The following is a 19,167-nucleotide window of genomic DNA, read 5'->3' as shown; positions in this document are numbered from 1 at the left end:
TAGCCTTCCATACTTCATTTTTAAAACCCTTAATGGTGTGACAGTCCCATTACACATGCCATCTGCTAAATGCCAGCCACTATCATTTGCAGCTGTGCGAGTGAAACCTAATTTACTTGCTGGGAGCTGACAGCAGTGGCACAAGGCCACCCCTGCCCCACCACTCCTCAGTGCTCAGCCCTTCCAGATCTAGATGGAACCCTGAGCCTGGCACATTCTACTGCCCAATAATGCTGCACAAGGCTCCACTTACAGGAATTTACAATTCTTTTCAGCTAAAAATTTAAAAACTTTGACTTTTGTCATTATCTGTGTTAGAAAAAAATGTTACTATCATTATCTACGCTTGAAGTAAATTAAGCCGTATCGCTGTAATGACAAGGGCAAATACATCATCAAGGAGGTACTACTCCTTTCTGAATGTGCACAGAAAGTCTGTGCCTCAGTAATTTGGCAAGGAAAAGCATTGCCTATGGCTCATCATCAATTTTTAAGTGGTTCTTGCTATTATTTTCAAAAGAGTTCTGCTTGAACACTATCAGAAAGAAACAACTCTGTACATATTTAGGTAACCAGGTACAGATTTTCAGAATAAAAACTGAATTACAACTTTGAACAAAGCACTCAACTGACATTTGTTCTGCAATACTTTAAAGAGAATATTCTAAAGTATTCCTGATATTTTCATGGTCTAAATAGCTATATTATCAACACGAAGTAGTAATTATAAAAAGAATATTATGTAAAATTGCAAAAAAAAAAAAAGTAATCAAAATTATTTAAGTGTTTAGAAAGTGGAAAAAAGATGAATTGTCTAAATTGTCTTATTCTCCTCATTCATATTCTCAAAGGCTTCAGTATGGAAGATAATTTCAGACCAGAAGCTAAATTCAGTGTGTAAACAATGAAAATTCAAATACTCTCTGCCAGCACCAGCAGAGTATCTCTTAAACACTGATGAATGATTTAAAAGAGCAGCTGCAAGCAATGGGAGCTGAGTGGGTCTGGCTCTGCACGAGTGAGATAATTGGCAACAGCCATCTCTGTGTACAGATTCCAGATCTCTTTATTTGCTAATCCATGAATTATTTATATGTGCTGCATAAAGTTCATATGTTGGGGTGATAATATCACCCTAATAAATAAAGACATGGGGAATTCATTGAGCCACTGCTTATAATTAAAATATTTTCCCATCTACAATATTTTCCAGCTTATGCTAAAGACAGATGTTCGTGCTGCTTGCTTTGGCAACCTTATGGACACAAACATCAAACAGATTTGTGCTGCTATTCACCCTCCTCAAGGCATTTCATCTTTTAATCTAATCTTTACTTCCTCAAATGTAACTTGTCTTGTAAAATAATCAATACAGTCTTATTGTCAGGAAACATGAAGAACAGCACAAACTGCATGGAAGGTACAGCTGGTGTCTGCTCTGTCACTTCCGTGATAGATTTCATGCGTGCTTTGCGTACAGCAGAAACAAGGCTGATTCTGCTGAGACAGTTTCAGTTAGCTGTGTCTAGAGGGCAAATATGCAAGAGGTTAATTATATTGCACAAAATAGCTTTGATGAGTCTTTGAAAAGGTTGCTTGAGTGCCTAAGTGTGGTCAGGAGCAGGGTCAGTTCCATGGGCATCTATATATGCCTATCTATAGGCATACGGGATTGACACTAACCCACCCAACCTGCTCCATTACATTGTCCCTCCTGTGACCGCTGGGACACAGAAGGATACAGGACTGAAAAAGCTCTCCCTTGCTTCTCCAGGCAATAGCATGTTATAAAAATACTGATAAATGTCCTGTAAATATAGCTATATTTTCTTTGATGTAATTGCTGCTGGTACTTCACTCTTCCAAAAGAAGCTGTCCTCTAACTTCAGGCTCTGTTGGCTGTCACTCCAGTTTACACCTCTGTGGTTTTGTGCCCAAAAGCTGTTTTCTAGTAATCACAAGTATTCCCTCTGCAGTCGTAACAGTCACATCTCCCTAATGTCCTCATTCCATTGGATAAAATAGATTATTTTAGCTCCCTTTTGTAGTACAAATTCCTCCTATCCTTTAATCTAAGAGCATTTCACTTTCAGTTCATCCTTCCTAAACACAAATGACCAGGACTCCACTCCCTGCTGTAGAGGATGTCTTAAGCTGTATTAAGTCCTTAATACAGCAGAATTGCCAGTTGCTTGGTTCTTTGGAAAAATTTTTGCTTAATCCATCCCAAAAGTTCATCTGTCTTTTCCACGGCCACAGCTGGTAGGTGCTTTGAAGACATTCAGTGATGAGCACTGCATGCCCAGGCACCCATCCACTCTTAAAGCTTCAAGCATACGAGACAAAGTCATCACGTGCTTAATCCTGCTTTTTGTACTATCAATTTCCCCTTTCTAGGTCTGTAAGACAGCCAACTCCTCCAGTATTTCTTTCTGCCTTCTGATGATGCTTATCAGCTTTGTAGTCTAATTCCATTAGCTGAGTCCAGCTTTGGGTTCCCAGGCTGTCATGGAAAAATCTCTGTAAGGTCATTCCCAAGACCAGCTCCTAATGAACCTGCTGCTGATCCCCAATTAGCCTTATATTTCTCTTTATCTTAATCTACTGCCTTATTTCATTTAGGCAATCCTTGACCTTCCCTGACAATTCTTAAACTAATCCTCACCCTCTCCCTCTTAATTAATATCATCCAATGAGGCATCACATCCTGGCAGATGAGTGAAAACATGCTCTTCCTTTCATGAGATGGTGGCCAAGTTTTTCAAAAGACAATGTAACAACACATGTGGACGGTTTCAAGGTGTAATAAGGAAAGCCGATGATGTTCAATAAATGCTGCAGATACATTTACCCATTGTAGTGACTTAGAATCAGATAAAAAAAATGAAATGTGCTAGGAAAATTTGCTTGCTGACTCCCTGAACCTCATAGCGCACCATGAATGTGTATCTGCAGAGATGGAAAGATAGAACCACTCCAGCTCACACAGGGATCACTGTCTTGCCCAAAGGTACTAGTGTTTTGTCCTAGTTCAGATCTCCAGTCATAGGAATGAATCTGAACAGAGAGATTTCCATACCCAACTTCCTTTCTTTTCTCCAATTACTGCTGTATATCCTGACATTTCTAATTGAATCCCTCATTAATGTGACACCCGTCAATTCAATTTGAATTCAGATTTTCTCCAGTCTTTGAGATGAAAGTGCTGTCACTATGCTTTAAATATATTTAAGTCTCTTATAGGATTATTATATGCTAATCTGAAGAAAAATAACATACATAGAGGAATACTGCCTGTATTACCTGTCCACTTTGGAAAGCCTCTGGATATCTCAGGCTGCCCAGGAAGGCTGTGCACTCTATATCCTTGGAGGCTTCCAAGATCAAACTGGGTAAAGCCCTGAGCATACAGTTCTGGCTTCTGTTCTAACACTGCTTTGAACAGGAGATTGGACCAGAGATCTCCTCAGATGCTTTCTAATCTGAATTTTCCTATGATCTTGTGGTTCTGTGATTAACAAGTATACAAATAGCAGTACTATCACAATGGAGAGACTGCAACCATGTGCTCACCACATCTCCCAGAGCCGCATCCCTGGCAGAGCAGTAGAAGGGCAGGAAGAGCCTCACAGTCCCTGCCAGTCCTCCCAGCTGCTCTAATAGAGACGTTGATATATCCAAGGGAAAAGGGTATCTCCTCGCAACTGCATCATGAGAGGAAATATATTCTTAGCACTGCTTACAATCCACAAACCTCACTTCTTATTTTATTTGTATATTTTTAATACTGTATAATGTGATTTAGGTAACTTTAATTTATCCTTCTTCTAATTAATTTTTTTCTTGCATACATATGGCTTCCTAGGAAGTTAAGTAATAGTTAATATTTGATATTAACGCTTTACAAGAACAAAAACAACACTGCCTCTCATTGTCCCATTATTAAGCTATTATTCTCCTCCCGTGTGTTCTCAAGTTTTAATATATCCTCAAACGTACTGACTGCATTAATAAAGCCTTAAGTATCATGCAAACAGGAGACAAAAACAGCAATAAACCCTACAGCTGGTCCAGCTGACCAGCGAGGTGAAAGAAGCAGTTTTCCTTAAAGGAAGCTTTAAATCTTGCAGGATGGTAACATCTGTACAATCCACTACAGAGTAATGAGTTCAACCAGGGTTGCTCATATAGCTGGAAATGATGCACCCTTGTTTCAGCATGCAGGGTGCCTGAGTTGTGAAGCTCCATTATTCCCAGCATCAGAGGAAGCCTCTTGTCATGGACATTTATCTCCTATGAGTAGAGTTCAAATAAAAATTTGTACTGTATGGACTGACCAGATGACAGGAACCCTGGCTGTAAGCGGATGTTGGATCACCTGCTTCTGGACAACATCAGGCAGCTCACTTACAGTGAGAGTCAACATCTAAACAGGATCAAAGCAAAAAAGCAAAAAAAAGGTAATGCTTCGCAGAATGAAGTGATTTAAAAGGGCACAGGAATTTCATTCCCCCCCCTTTTTTTTTTTTCCATGCAAGGGAAATTACAGATGTTACTGTTCATTTTTTGTTAAATGTTCATGCATATTTCTTTTCACTTGCTCCCTGTCACTGAGTACACAGCTTCAAAGATGTTTAGCAATACAGTATTATATCAATTCCCAGCTTGTAGCAGCGGGGTTGGAACTATGTGATCTTAAAAGTCCTTTCCAACACAAACATTCTATGAGTCTATGATTCAACACATAAACGAACGGTCTACTAAAAGGAAGATGTAAGATGATGGGAACATCCAGAAAAGATACCATTGTAATTAATCTCAGACTAATATCTAGGTTGTAAAGAGCCAACAGAAAAGAAATTCTTTAAATTTTAAACTGCTAATAGTATCCTCTCTTTTCCCAGACGAAAAGCTCTTATGATAGCTCCTATTTGTGTAGAAAAGATTTTTCATGCCAGCCTGCTGTGTTAATACTGCAAAAGCGTTCAAGAGAGGGAGAGAATCCCCCGCTGTGCCTCACCCCTGGGACTCCTGACCCCTGTCCCATGCACAAAGGCACTGAGACACCAGAGCCAACCTTAGCTGCTAAGTGGGAACGGGAGTCAAGTGAATGCAAATGAGAATTATATAGTAATTATAATATAAATAGGGTCCGCAGATTAAGTCTGTGCATGCTTTCAAAGAGCAGAAACTAATTTAGGCTTCATAACCCTCAGGAAAAGTTCCAAGAGGTCACATTTTGCCTTGAAGCACTAATTACAACCTCCTGCTACTGGGTATACAAAAAGTCAAGCATCGCTGTAATCATCGCTGCATGGGAAACCACTCTGGTCACAGCAGATAACAGTCACCCAGTGACACAGTATGTGAGCAGCAGCCAGGATTGCCTCACAGGCATGGCCAATGTGCTCCTTGAATGACTGCAGTGTGGGAAACCCACACTTGTGCCATTGGGTCATACCCAGAAAAATGTAACCATGTTCCGCTCCTCCTAACAGTGCATCTAATGTGGGCTCTCTACCCCTAACCAAACACTCCAGAGTAAGCCAACAACATCTCAAATGATCCAGAAAATCAGCCATTCCATGACATGCAGGTAAGGCAATTCCCACCCACAATGCTTGTGCAGCCATCTAACAAAACAGTGTAACAGCTTCTAGAGCCGATTCCTGCATAAAAATAAATATACATACATCAACTGAATTAATATGAAGTTTTCATTCAGTTAGGACTGTGGACCCAGCTTGGAATGCATCTGCTTGTGATACAGGTGGGAAAAGCCCCAAACACGTATGGAGAATGGAGAGGCCGCTTTCAGGAGTAGCACTGATTTTCTCTTCAGACTTGGTGGACATAAAGCGTTACGGTCCTCTATGACTTACTGATGAAAATTACTACAAGGCGCTTATAAAGGGTCATTGCATTTAACAGCAAGACAAGCTGGGGCACAGAGAGGCATGATCAGTTGGGGATGCAGGTGAGAACCACTCCCTCAGAGCCTGGGAGTGATTGCTTCTAAAATTGGCTGTCAGAGGATGGCCATACTGAAGTGCTGCCAGATGGTTCACACTCCATTAGTAAAATCTGAGCATCAACCTTTTGTATTTGTTTAAACCCAAATGTGTTTCTTTATCCATAAGCTCTAAACTCAGTTAATGAAAGTCCTGTATCAGCATTAGTAGTTATTTCAGCACCTAATTAAGTCTCTTTAGCCTGCTTCAATGACATCAGTTATTACAATTCTTGCCAAAGCTCACTTGAAATGCCAAGTGCCGGCCTCCTTCGCAGGATCAATAGCACTTAGAAAGCTTTTACTTGAATTTCAGCAAACAGTGCTTCAGAGATGCTTTATCTTCACCATGATGAGCAGTTTTATGACGTTACTGGTTGACGGTCAACCCACACACTTCACAAATTTTGCCAAGCAGCAGGCTTGCCACATAACTAAGTTTAAACGAGCAATGAATGGAGGCATTTTTTCTCTGTACATTTAATGCTGGTTATCTGGAGAGGCTAAATAAGAGTTTTGTGTCTTTCTCTCACAAGAAGAAATCATTGAATGCCATGCTTGTCTCCAAAGACACTGAGTGATGAGGTGGCAAAGGTGGCGGCTGCTCTTGCAGCATCCTCTGCCATCACTGTGAGATTTAAGAGCATTCAGCACCTGAGAGGGCTGGGCCCTTGCTTATTAAGGCCTGTGATGTAATTACAGACCAGTTATTGAACTGCTGTTGAGATGAAACTGCATAGGGCTGTGAACTAACTGCGAAAGTGTGCATCCACACCTTGTTAACTCTTCACTCAGGTATGATTTCATAAACATTACTGATGAGAGTATGATAGGTCACATTTCTATGTGATGTGCAAGGCAACACATTAGCAACATGGCTTGTTTTTGTAGATGAAACACTGCTTTATGAACTTGCTCCGTGGAATGGCAGACCTTCCATGCTGATGTATAGTTCTCTAGTCATCTGCTTGAGATTACTATAAAGCATCCTCATCTCCTGTTTTTTCACTGATTTCAAGTGATGGTGGGTCTGGCCCATACAACACAGGTTAAAAGGTCTGATTAAATGAAGGAAATGAGAAAGATGTAGAAAAAGGCTCATTACCCTCCTGCCTGCAGGCATGAGCCAACCGCTTATTGTGGAGACTGGGCAGACACATCCCTGATGAGTATGTTATTGGAAAAATCCTGCAGACAGTAATTATGCACCTTCCACTGAAGAACACTGGCTGTGGAGCTAGACCTACTTCTAATCTGTTCCAGTAGCCAACGGTGCTTTCCCTGGGAGCGCTGCCTTGCAACATGGGAAAGGAAATGAGGGTTGTGATACTCAACTTGAGATGCGGCCATAGGCAAACCACTAATTCTTGCTCCCCGTTTGGTGAAAGCATGAAAATGATCGTATGGGGGAAGGTTGCAAAGGGACTTTTGTGTGTCTTTCCACAATTTAAATACAACTGTGACTGCTGCATTTATTTTACCAATGATAAAATTTATATTTCTTCCTCCCTGTATCTGAGAAATCTCAATATACAATCATCTTGAGACATTAAATATTAAGCTCTTCATGTTCAAAGTGACATAAATATATACAGTACTGCCAATAATGTCTCTGCACTGATCTCACGGCCTCTAATATAAATGGAGTAAGTGAAGCAAAATCTGATTTGATTCATGACTCAAGATGAAAGATGAATATCACAATCTTCTTTACCAATGCAAAAATAATTCAGATACCTTTATTCAGAAAGCAAGTCCCTCGCAGTAGAAGTATCTCTGCCTTTGTGATGAATATTCCAGAAAGAGGAGTTGTCTGCTAAAACTAGTATTTTTTGTGGATACCCATGATTAAAAATCATATATCCAAGATTTTATGAGGCTTTCAAGCCAAGTGCATTCCAAAAACTCAGCATTATAGAGTATTACAAAAGTGCAGATTAAACTGCTTATGTTGATAAGAAGACGGGTAAAACAAAATGTTATTTTGTTACCATGGAACTCATCGAACAATCGAAGAACTTTATCAGTTTAATTTAGCTTTTCTCTGGGACACATTCAAGCCTGGCTAAATCAACTGATAATCCCATGACAGAAGAAAATAATAGGAGTTTTTCCAAAACACACATCTTCAAAAAACCAAAGTCTTTATCCAGCCATGGCATCTAAGAAGATGTACAATACCAAAAACAACATACAGAATTATATATTTGCTCACAACTTCAGAAATATTTTTAAAAATCCCTGGACTGAACTATGCCAGTGGTGATGGTGCTAGACACTGGCATTTCAGCTGGCTGAGCTTATCTCATACTGCACAGCCCTTGGCTATGCAGCACACAAGTTTTCCCATTTTTCTGGCCTCCTCCAGGCTCCTTTAAAAGTTGTTCTCCCAGGAGTGCTGGGTTTTAGTAAAAAAATGACAATATTAAAAGAGTAATGAGGCATCAGAAAAGGTTGCTGAGAGAAGCTGTGGAAGCCCAAAAGATGGAGTTACTCAAGGCCAGGTTGGATGTGGCTCCGGTCAGCCTGATCTGGTGGGGGGGTCAACAGCCCATGGCAGAGGAATTGGAACTTTAATGTCCCTTCCAATCTAAGCCATCCTATGATTCCATGAATGCAGAAGAGATGCTAGTTAGCAGTCTATAACTGGATTTAGCATTGCACAGATCAAGGATGCGTCGATTTCTGAACCTTGGCCCTGACAAGTGTAAATACTAAGCTGATGCATTCTGCTAAAGAACTCTTCACTGTAAATCAATGATTGAATTGAATCTCTTTTTTAAACTTAGTCCCACCTACACAAAAATTTTCTGTGTGTGTGGAATCCTCCAGAAGTATAACATTTCAAACTTGTGCCATCTGCGGGGGCAGTAGCTTGTCTTGCAACCACATGAGAGGGCAGAAAAATCTATATTAGTAAAATGATTCCACAGCATGGTTTTAGATATGCCTGGAAGAAGGAGACCTATCCTCCGATAAATCCCTTCCCCATTTGTCATTTTGGGCATATTATTGAGCACAGCTCAGGTACAACATATCATTTTGGTCTACACTTGCAAAATTGCCTGCTCAGAAAGGTAGAAATGATTTCACTCCTGCTACCTGTGATTACTGATCTACAGCATCTAAGCCACACTACTGATATTACTAGAGAGGGCCTTCAAAGGAGGTGGTTAATACTGGAACATTATTAGGAGAGCCTATTTTGCTTTCTTCAAAGAGACAAACAGCTTCAGCACCAGTCGACCTGCACAACACTGGCAGTAAAGACTACCAGGCAAACACAGGTTCCAGCAGAGATACTCTTTGAAGAGCTCAACAGACTACAGCAGTGCTGAAGTGTCTTGAATCAGAGCACTCATACTATTTCTGGAAAAACAAGGGATGTGAGACGCGTAGGAAGAAAATAGTGTTCTCTGTTCTAAGATACACTGTTATTTCTTCTCAAACTGATAGGTGATTTTTCCCAATCTTGTCAATAAAAAGATGATACACAGCACAGTGGCAAAGGCACTTGTGTATCACCAGACCACGCCATGCATGAATAGTTTCCCCTCAGTCCTTCTTACAGTCCTCTCCCTTCTGTGTAACTACCAATTTTCTTTGTGTCATCCCTAAAAATGATTATTCCCTTCCTGAAAAGGCATGATTATGGAGAACCTTAATTAGCAGGCTGGTAGGTATTCCATGAACAACACACACCCCTATCATTTTCATCACATATTAAATGGCATTAATTGCAGTAATGTATGCATGTGCCAAAGATCTTCCTCACCATTCCTTTTGTCTCAAAGCTAGCAGGCATTAACCCTTCATTGGGAACCTCATGACTCTCTAATTACAGTGAGGATACAGCTGCCTGCGTGCAATAGCAGGGACTTGAACTCCAGGATCCAGAAAAACCCTTGTTAGTTCTGTGTGTTGAAGCCAAAATCTCAATGGCTTCAAACAGACTATTTAGAAGAACGAACACACTGGAACCAAACTGCTCCAGAGAGCGTTAGGGTACAAAGTAGCCTGCAACAAAAGTGGCTGCACATCCTTTCTTCCCCCATGAACGCAGTACTAACATTGAAGTTTTAATAGTGCTGGGGAGTGAGGGAAGGAGTCACTGAAGATGAGGAGCACCAATTTAAAATGGAAACACTAAAACAGCGCAGAGCTGATTACAGTGATAGTTTTGGTGAAGCTTTATTCTTGCTAAAGAGAAAGAGTTATCACCAAAAAATGGGCTTAAGGGCATTACTGGCTACGTGTCATTCAGCTTTGTACTTTATATGCCCAAACCTCACCAAATGAACAGGAATACTTTGCTTTCCAGAGCCGAAACTCAAGAATTCTTACCTTTTTCTCTACGTAATTGAATTTTACATCATATTCCAGAAAAGAAAACCCCATCCTCAATGAAATTTAAGTATAAAAGTGCCCAAAGCAGATTTTCCTCCTTTATTTCAGAGACTCATTGGCAGAAGCTGTGCCAGTTTATAAGAGGAGAGAGAAGGACAAGCCCATATTTTACGATGAAAAGGACAGTAGGAGTGACCTTGCTCCAGCACACATTGCTTTTTTGACAGTGTCTAGAGGAGATAATCTAAGAGCAGTCTGCAAAGCATCGCGTTTCCTTAGGTCCTACTACAGTAATTCAATCATGAGCATATAAAATTAGATGAGAAACAAGGTAACTAGCCTTCTGGGACTGAATGATTGCAACAGGGGTTGCCTACTGACAGTAAGCATTACACTGTTTTCCTGAAAGAGAGGTTACCTTTCATTATGGCATATTTTTCCCATTTCAGCCTGTGCCAGATAGCACTGCTGGACAGCAAAAATAAGAAATTTACATGCTGCATCTAAGGTACCAAAGCAGTGAGTAGAATTCCTGACCTTCGGGATCCACGAGCAGTGCCAGACCCTTTTTGTACTTTAGCTTGTTTTGCCTTTGAATAGCTGTTTCTCCTTTCCCCTTAAATGAAGTGCCCTTCATTTAAGCATCATAGAATACCTTATAAACACACTGATTAATCAATTCTTATAAAACTATTTTAAAGAGTTTAACATAAGTCACAGCTGCTTCTGCATCTCTAAACGCCTTGAAGTTTTCAACGAAAGATCACAAAGCGAGTTATTAAAGCAAGATAGAGTGAAACTGAAGTATGGAGGAGGTTAAGTCTCTAAATCAGCCCAGGAATTGTTTTCTAGACGTAGAAAACTTCATATAAATATTTGCCCATGAAACATACATTCAGACAAATGAGAAAATTTGATTTACTGGTTAGAGTAAAAACATGGGATAGCTATTTTCAGTAAGTCTGCTTTTCAGACAAAAGTGATGATTTCCCTCACCAGACCCACTGTAACATGATGGAAAGCACAGCAATGATAGCAGGGTAACAAATTCCCAGGTTACAGAAAGTGAGGACAAGCCTAAATGCAGCTGCCATAGATACAGAAACAAAGAAAAAAACGCTACTTACCCTTGGAAGACCTCAGATAAACAGGGATCCCCAGCAAGATACCCCTGCCTCCAATACCAACCCTTCAATGAGGTCTGGGAAAGGGTGGATCCTGGCTCCACCCCTTCTAGTCACTCAGCTGCACTGCATGCACCTGAGCTCCCCTGGGTTGGCCCTGCCTTCCCACCAGGTGCTTAATTACTGTTTCAAGACCTGTCTTAGCATTTCCACTACACTCACGTGAGCTACAACAGGTACTAAAGTTGGTTAACTTTGCTGTAGATGTGCACGTAGCAGATACTTGATGTTGAACTGATCCTGAATGAAATGTGTTGAGAAGAAACACTCCTGTAAACTGCTTGAAAGTAAGAAATTGACAAACCTCACACTCCCAGTTATGTAATGAAGTAATGACTTCACCAAGTTTAATGGACTGGTACTTTTATAAAATCATTGAAAAGGTAAACTTTCAGGATCTCTGTTTTCTTGCATAAGTGTATTTTGCAAAGTTAACTGAATGAAGACACTGACAGTAGCCCCACAGTACAAACCATGCTGTATTGGCATTGCACTGAGAGCAGAGTTTGACAATTTAGACTTGTATAATTAACATTCACACAAAATACATTCAGCAGATGTAAACAGATCTAACTCTAATAACCTGATAATAGAGTTACTGTTTGCAGCAGCTGAGGATCCATCCTACAGTTCATTATGGAACAACAGTATCTTGTGTACCTGGATTAATGTACATACTAATAAAACTCATTAATCTCTTTAGGTACCATTGCAAGGCTTTTGTAAATGAGATATAATGCAATACAAACACATCCCCCCACAACTGTTGATAAGACCCTTTAGAAACTTAATACTGTTATTCACAAGTGCTTCTAATTACAGCAAAACAATTATTTTGGTGAAAGGAAATGGACACTGTTCCTAGGAGCTACTGGCAATTTTCCTGAAATAAAAACAAGAAGAAAAACATACGGGTCTTTTGTTGTCAAGAGATAAACTTCATAAACGTAATAACATTCACTGCAGCACTGAGTATTTAGTGGGAAATGGCATTCCTCCACGTATGGCTGCCATGCCTATAGATTCACAGATTTGCAGGTGGTCTGTTAGGTTAATTAGGCCACTGCACCAAAGCTACTTCATTACACTGTATCACCAAGTGCTTTTTACTCTACCTATAAACGTCTCACAAAAGAAAGTCCATCTATACTTTTTGGTGTAAAGCGCATTTTAGAGTTAAGGTGTCAGGAACTTGTTCTCCATTGCCCATGGTTGATCCCACCTCTTCGGTTTCTCTCTCACAAATTTTCTAATGTTTTATCTCCACTTGTCTTATTTTAACTTAAGGATGCTTGGACTGGTTAAAGGGACTTACCTTTGACTTGAGTAGGAAGATGTGCACAGAAACAGGTTGCACACATCTGCCTTATCATTTAAAAACAACAGCAAACCAAAACACATAAAAGAAAAAACATTAAGAGTAAACTTTCAAAAGTGAAGTCATTCAGGTACTCACGGCCAGACTTTCAAAATTACCCGCAAGTACATTGGATATCTGAAGATCGCCATGTCTAAATCCTATCCTTAGGCACAACAACCACAAAACCAATTCCCACGTACCTTCACATGTCAGTAGGAAGTATTCCAGGTTGTGACTGAAAGATGCACTGAAATAGGTACAGTTTTCAATCAGATCACAAGACAGACACTGCCTGTTGAAGTTTCCATTTGTGCTTGCACTGGAAAAAAAGTTAATATAATTCTGTGAAGGTCACTGAGCAAATGTTATCTGGAAGCAACATTATTTGAATCTCACTTTACTATGGAGCAAGAACATAAATATAATGTGCCCAACATTAGCAAGAGACAAAGCATTTCCATTTGGCTGAGTTTAAATAGCAGTAATGGCTTTTTTTTTTGCTTGAATGGACAGTGTTTAAATGGATAATGATGTCTATCTCTGCAAGGTCAGGTGGGTATGTAGGATTGTGTAGTTTTTAAAATAAAATCACAGTTGCAATTCCACAAGAGGAAGCTATAATTTAGTCAATGAAAGCATGAAAGTAAAAAGGAGCAGTGTTTTCACACCAACTCATTTTATAGCAGGCAATAAAGACCTGGAACTGCTTTCTTGAAGTTTCTTACTGGTTGCCTCACTGGTTTGATTTGCTAGCAGCTCCCTTTGGGGCTGAAGGTATTTTCAGGAATTTAAATAGTTGTGTTATCATGTCCAAGTGGAAAAAAAAAACCACCGCTTTGCAGAGTCTGTTTTTGTTGAAGGTAATGTGGCCTGTGCATATGGTCAGAAAGGTTTTGTGGGAGTCTACTGTTGGTTGAAGAATGAATTACAGATCATTAGTAAATATTATTAAATACAATTTTGTACTGCTACAGCATTTTGCAACCTCACAGTGCTTCTTTCCAGTATTCCTGTGAGGCAGGTGACTGATTTTGCTGCCTTTTCAAGGTAGAAAGAGACGAAGCTGACAACTTGTTTAGGGCCACCGAAGACTCAACTGAGAAGCTCTGGGGATCTTGTTTAGGCTGAGATCATGTTTCTGGCTTTCAAATCATTCTGCTTAGAATCTATTAAATCAGATCCAAAATAGGAAACAAAGAACACCCAACAAAACCAGATTATCATTTGATACAAGCTGCCTTATCTCAACTGCTCGGTTAATGAACATAGGCCAAGGATGCTTCTGAGCTGACTCCTTTGGACAAGGACGAGAGAATCAAACTATCCAGAAAAGAAAATCAAATGCTTAAGGAGAGGCCAGTTTCATTGGGTAATGAATGTAAGGTTGAGGACATTCACATTTTGTGCACCTCTTTCCTCATAACCAGTGTGGGAAACGAAATTAGGGAGGCTTCTTGAGCAGCAGTACCTGGACTCAGTTGACTCTCTTTCCACCTTTCATTAGAAATTAACAGTTGATATGGCTTTTTTTTTTTTTTTTTTGCTTCACCTTTTTTCTTTAAGAAAATAAACACTGAGAGTTGAACTACTCTCAGAAAAGTGTGGAACAGGCATAGATGTTACAGAAGGAAAACATGACTGAATTGCAGATAATATGGTTTGCTCCAGTCTCTTTCCCATTGAGGAAAAAAAAAGGTATGAAGTCATGTCAGAAAGGGCAAATGTACTGAGAGTCCCTTATCAAACAATGCTATCACCAGTTCTGCCCTTCATTACAAACACTGAGAAAAATAAAGAAGAAAATAAAAGAAAATAATTATTGCCAAATGGTTATAATCTGAATTCGATTTTCCTCTTCTATAATCTATTTCTGCAATAATTCTTGATAGCTATACTACCTATAGCTGGCCATAAAATAACCTTTTGCTCACTGTGCTGTTCCTTGAGGACACTGAAGTCATCTGGAATTGCAAAAAAATAAATTAAAAAAAAAAAATCAAACAAAAACAACCCACAAACACCTGTAAACATAACATCCTGCTTTTCCTTTTCAATTTCCTGAACAGGTGAGGTGCTATTAAACTCTAATGAAAATTGCAGTCTGGAAGAATAGAAACAATTCATATGTGTGGTTTATGCAATTCTGGAATCTTCCACGCGTTAAGCAGCTCTGTTGGAAAGTTGTACGACAGGTTATCAATCGTCAGACTGATTTTAAATTTTCAAGAAAATGAGAAAATTGCTAAATTTCAGACATTTCCAGATGTCTGTCATTCCGCTCACTGTCATTACACTGCTCTGTGCCAGTGATACACTGCAAGGTGCTGCGATGCTATTAAGGACAATCAGATGAGTGACAGTTTCTACTGCAGTCTCTTATGTAATGACTCACGCTCAGTATGTGAAGTTAACAAGCTACAGACCTGTACAAATGCCGCCTTCTTGGCAAATCTTCTGTGCTGAGGAAATAACTTTAAAACAAACAACGACAACAACAAAAAAGACATATGAATTATTAGTAGGGTGTTTACAAGTATCACATATAACATCTTCATTCACAAAGTCATTTGACTGATTGCACAAAGTTTGGGACTTGGACTACTGATGATCAAAAAAGGATCAAGTGATGAAGGTTAACAACCTTTCCATTTTTTCATCAAGGTCTATGGTGCAAAATTACCTTTGAGCAAATTTTCTTATTCTCTGAAACCAGTTTTTAACTTTATTTTTATTCTTTTCCCAGTGAGCCAACCGGGATCTGATGCAAAATGCACTGAAATATCCTCTTCGAAAAAGGGAATCAAACTTTCAGGAAGGATAAGTGAAGAATGCTTCATTGCCCAATTTTTGTGCTGAGATTGTGGTCAAGGCTTTTTCTGCTTAAATACTGAACTCACTGATCTGCAGTGAGGCAGTTTCTGTTCACCTTGAACGTGCTGATGCTGCTGGTGGCCAACATGCGGGGTCCAGAATGATGCTCCACATACACTTCATGTCAATACTGAAACATCACAGGGGCAAATGCAGTGCCCATGTGGAGAACACATCAGATAGGACATTCAGCCCTGCTGATCTTTTTCCAATAAGCTGCACTTGCCTCATAGTATATTTTGATAGCTTAAGTTGTGCGTGGTATTTTCCACTTGAGTGGACTGTGAAAAAACAAGTAAGAGCTTTGCTGCGAGTTTGCTACTCCGCTCTGCTAAGTCACAATGACCATTTTCTCATAGTGAAGTTATTAGTGAGTGCATCCAACACCTTGAAGGAGCCTTATGCTGTGTTCTTAATGATCATTCAAAGGTCATCATATTACAGAGACATTAGTCAGATGTTTCAATGACCTTACAAAACCAAGTCAATCTTCTAACTAAGGCTTTGCATGCAAAGGATTCTATATGGCATTTTGAGTCCAGAAAAGCTTCCAAATATTTTCTTTCCATGTATTTTCAGAAAGTCTGTCTAATCTATTCTTAAAAAGAAAATACTACAGAATTTATTTTACAGGCATAAATGACAATGTGTGTGTGTGTCTGTGTGTGTGAGTGTGTATTCTAACTAAACACTATTCCTATAATGCAATGATATATCTAAAGGTCAATAAAGTACTCTATCTAAAATTGTGTAGGAGGTCAATGAAAATACTCTTCCTTGCTTCAGAGCTTAACATCTGAAGTTGCTGTAGGGGAAATGATTCCTCTATAGAAATTTATCCTGCATTTGACAGCCACAGAAAGAACGGGACAGAGAAAACAAATCTAAGACAAACTCTATGCAACACTGCAGGAGATTAAACCAAAGCAGAGACAAACAGAGGCTGCTGTCTTATCTCCATCTCCTGTGCTCAGACATTTCAGATGCATGTATTTCACTGTAACTAAACCAACAGCCCAGTGCTAAGCAGGGGATGACTGAATTGTCACACCAATATTTACTTACATTTTATGCCTCTTTTCATCATAGGCCAATATCTTTGTCACATCCCAGTCGCCAGACGTGATAGACTCCAAGTTATCGCTGCTGCTGTTGGGCTGCCAGAAATAGAAGAGAATTCAATGTCTTTATTCTTAAAAGAAGCTATCTAAGCAAAGCTTCTCTTTATGTTTCTGTTCTGATGAAGAAAGCTCTTTACACTCTGGTACCTGTTCAGGGCTACCAAGCACCTGCAATTTCCACCAGCTCCCCCCCCTTCCCATATTTCTGAGAATAGACAGTTATGGAAATAAATAACAGAGTCAAAATCGTCTTAACTATAACTCTTCTAGAGATAACAGGATAAATTCAGTATAGAACTGCTTCATATCCCTTCCTCTAATCTGGCGTATCCACAAGCTTCAGATTAATCCTTTATGGCAGTGCAGGGATTTACTTATTTACACTAAGAAGGCATTAAAAAACAAAATGAAACAAAGCAAAGCAAAGCAATGATACTGTCTGAAATGAGAAAGTTGGTAAACTTTTTTATCCTAAGTATCTCAGTCAGAAATTGGTATTATTTTATGCACAACCACTGAATACTTTCCTTTCTGCACAAGTCCAACGTTCTATCTTTGCACCACCTGGTCTCTCTGGTCTGAGCACAGATATTACTTTTACTGCTTCCTGCTGCAGGTGCACACAAGGCAGCAGCAGCGAGCCATTCACCTGTGATGATGACATGGCAACGTGGTAGAACTTCCCGCGTCCTCCCTGGGGATGGGCTCTCACAAAGAAAAACTTCCGACCTTCCTTGGAAAAAATCGGCTCTTCATTCTGTAAATGGCAGAATTAAGGATTATGTTACCACTAAATTGAGCCATGCTGCAGAACCCTGTGAGATTAATTTAGAGTGAAGCAGAGAATGGCCTTTAACAGCAACCCGAGGCAAGTGGAAAACCCAGTGAAAACTGGAGAACGTTTTGGAAATGACTGTGTCTGTGGTCTCGGGAAGCTGACACCTTCCAGCTGGGGGAAGACGGGGAGCTGAGCAGGAAGGAAGGGCCCTTGGGTGTAAAGTCAACTCCCATTTGCACAGCCAAAAGTGCATACATACAGCTGACTGCTCGCGGCCGCTGGCATCAGGCCTTCAGCAATGATGTGAAGCTTGTTGGCACAAGTATGTCAAACTTTGTTTACTCCACTGGAAGAACTGATCTGTTCCTGTCTTTGAGGAAACACAGCTAACAGCATACTAGAGCAGCTGTCACCTTTTCCTGCTCACTTACAGTTATTTATTTCACTGAAGTATTTATGAGGGGAAGGATATTCTTGCCAAACTGCCTTTGACACAGAGCTCCCAGGTGAAGGTGATGATTGACTTTTATTGGGTGACTGGAACATTCAACCTGGGATAGAAGTGACCCAGTGTGAGGAACTCAAACCACACATAAGGCAAGTGAGCAGTTCCTGGAAGAGTCTTTGTTTTCCTTTTTGTAGAGGAACTCCAAGGCACGTGGGACATCTCCAGTGCAAGAGATGGTTGAACAGCAGGTTACAAAGGAGGGCAGAAGGATGGCCATTAAGGCGGCACAGTAGCTCTGTACGAAGGGAATGGGCTGGTTGAAGCTCCTTTGCATGTTGAATAGATGGGACTAACACACGAGCTGAACCTCTGCTGAACTTTTCCTGGGGACCAGCTGAGCCCTGCCTGCACTGACCCATCTTTGTGGCTCCTTTGTGGCAACATGGTTGATAATGTTGAGCCTTTTCTGGTTCAACGTTTACCAAATCTCTGCTTTCTGCTTTGGCTCTACACTGAACCAGAACTTCACTGCACAGGCTGATGCAAATGCACATGGCAAATATAAGTGTTTTTATTTATCATGAAGTTCTTACTGTGTATTAATTTGCTACCATCTCTTCACTGATTAATTATTTTCCACTATTTCTTGGTTTTAACAACACTGTGCTTGGTGTTCAAACTGCTTGCTTTTCTTATTTTCTAGTGCTAAGAATTTCATTATATTTTAAAATATTCCCATTTACAGCTCATTGAATGAAATAATGGTATCATTTGTTTCTGACGTTGTACTGAAACTTGAAATATGAAACAACATTATTTCCAAATGTCTTGAACGACAGAAGAAAACTCCTTGAAAAACAACATGGGCAAATCTACTGCTTCACCAGAACAGAGATACATGCCAGAGATTTCACCCCATGTTTCTCTATCTGTGCCTCCTGCATTATATATTCCAGCAACATGTTTTTGCCAGTGAGAGCAGGCTTTGCACAGATTCATCCGAGGTTTGCTTAGATTTCATCACTTCATCAGGCTTTGTTTAAGGTTA

At 39.9% G+C, this 19,167-nt stretch overlaps 1 protein-coding gene across 8 annotated transcripts in view; it reads right to left on the bottom strand.

The window, feature by feature from the left end:
- DPP6 (dipeptidyl peptidase like 6) overlaps positions 1–19,167 on the bottom strand; it is a 489,696-nt gene that overhangs the window by 20,550 nt on the left and 449,979 nt on the right. For 7 of the 8 annotated variants that reach the window (XM_048951963.1, XM_048951964.1, XM_048951960.1 and 4 more), the window contains 4 exons: positions 17,543–17,650; positions 16,838–16,929; positions 15,325–15,372; positions 13,102–13,220 (listed from right to left, as the gene is read on the bottom strand). In XM_048951963.1, coding sequence (XP_048807920.1) covers positions 13,102–13,220; positions 15,325–15,372; positions 16,838–16,929; positions 17,543–17,650 — 367 coding nt within the window. The remainder of the gene's footprint in view (positions 1–13,101; positions 13,221–15,324; positions 15,373–16,837; positions 16,930–17,542; positions 17,651–19,167) is intronic. The other variant, XM_048951957.1, reaches the window with a different exon arrangement.

The sequence above is a fragment of the Lagopus muta genome, chromosome 7 (assembly GCF_023343835.1).
Source record: "Lagopus muta isolate bLagMut1 chromosome 7, bLagMut1 primary, whole genome shotgun sequence".
NCBI lineage: Eukaryota > Metazoa > Chordata > Aves > Galliformes > Phasianidae > Lagopus > Lagopus muta.
The sequence above is the reverse complement of the archived record's forward strand: the minus strand, read 5'-3'. Positions and strand labels throughout refer to the sequence as shown.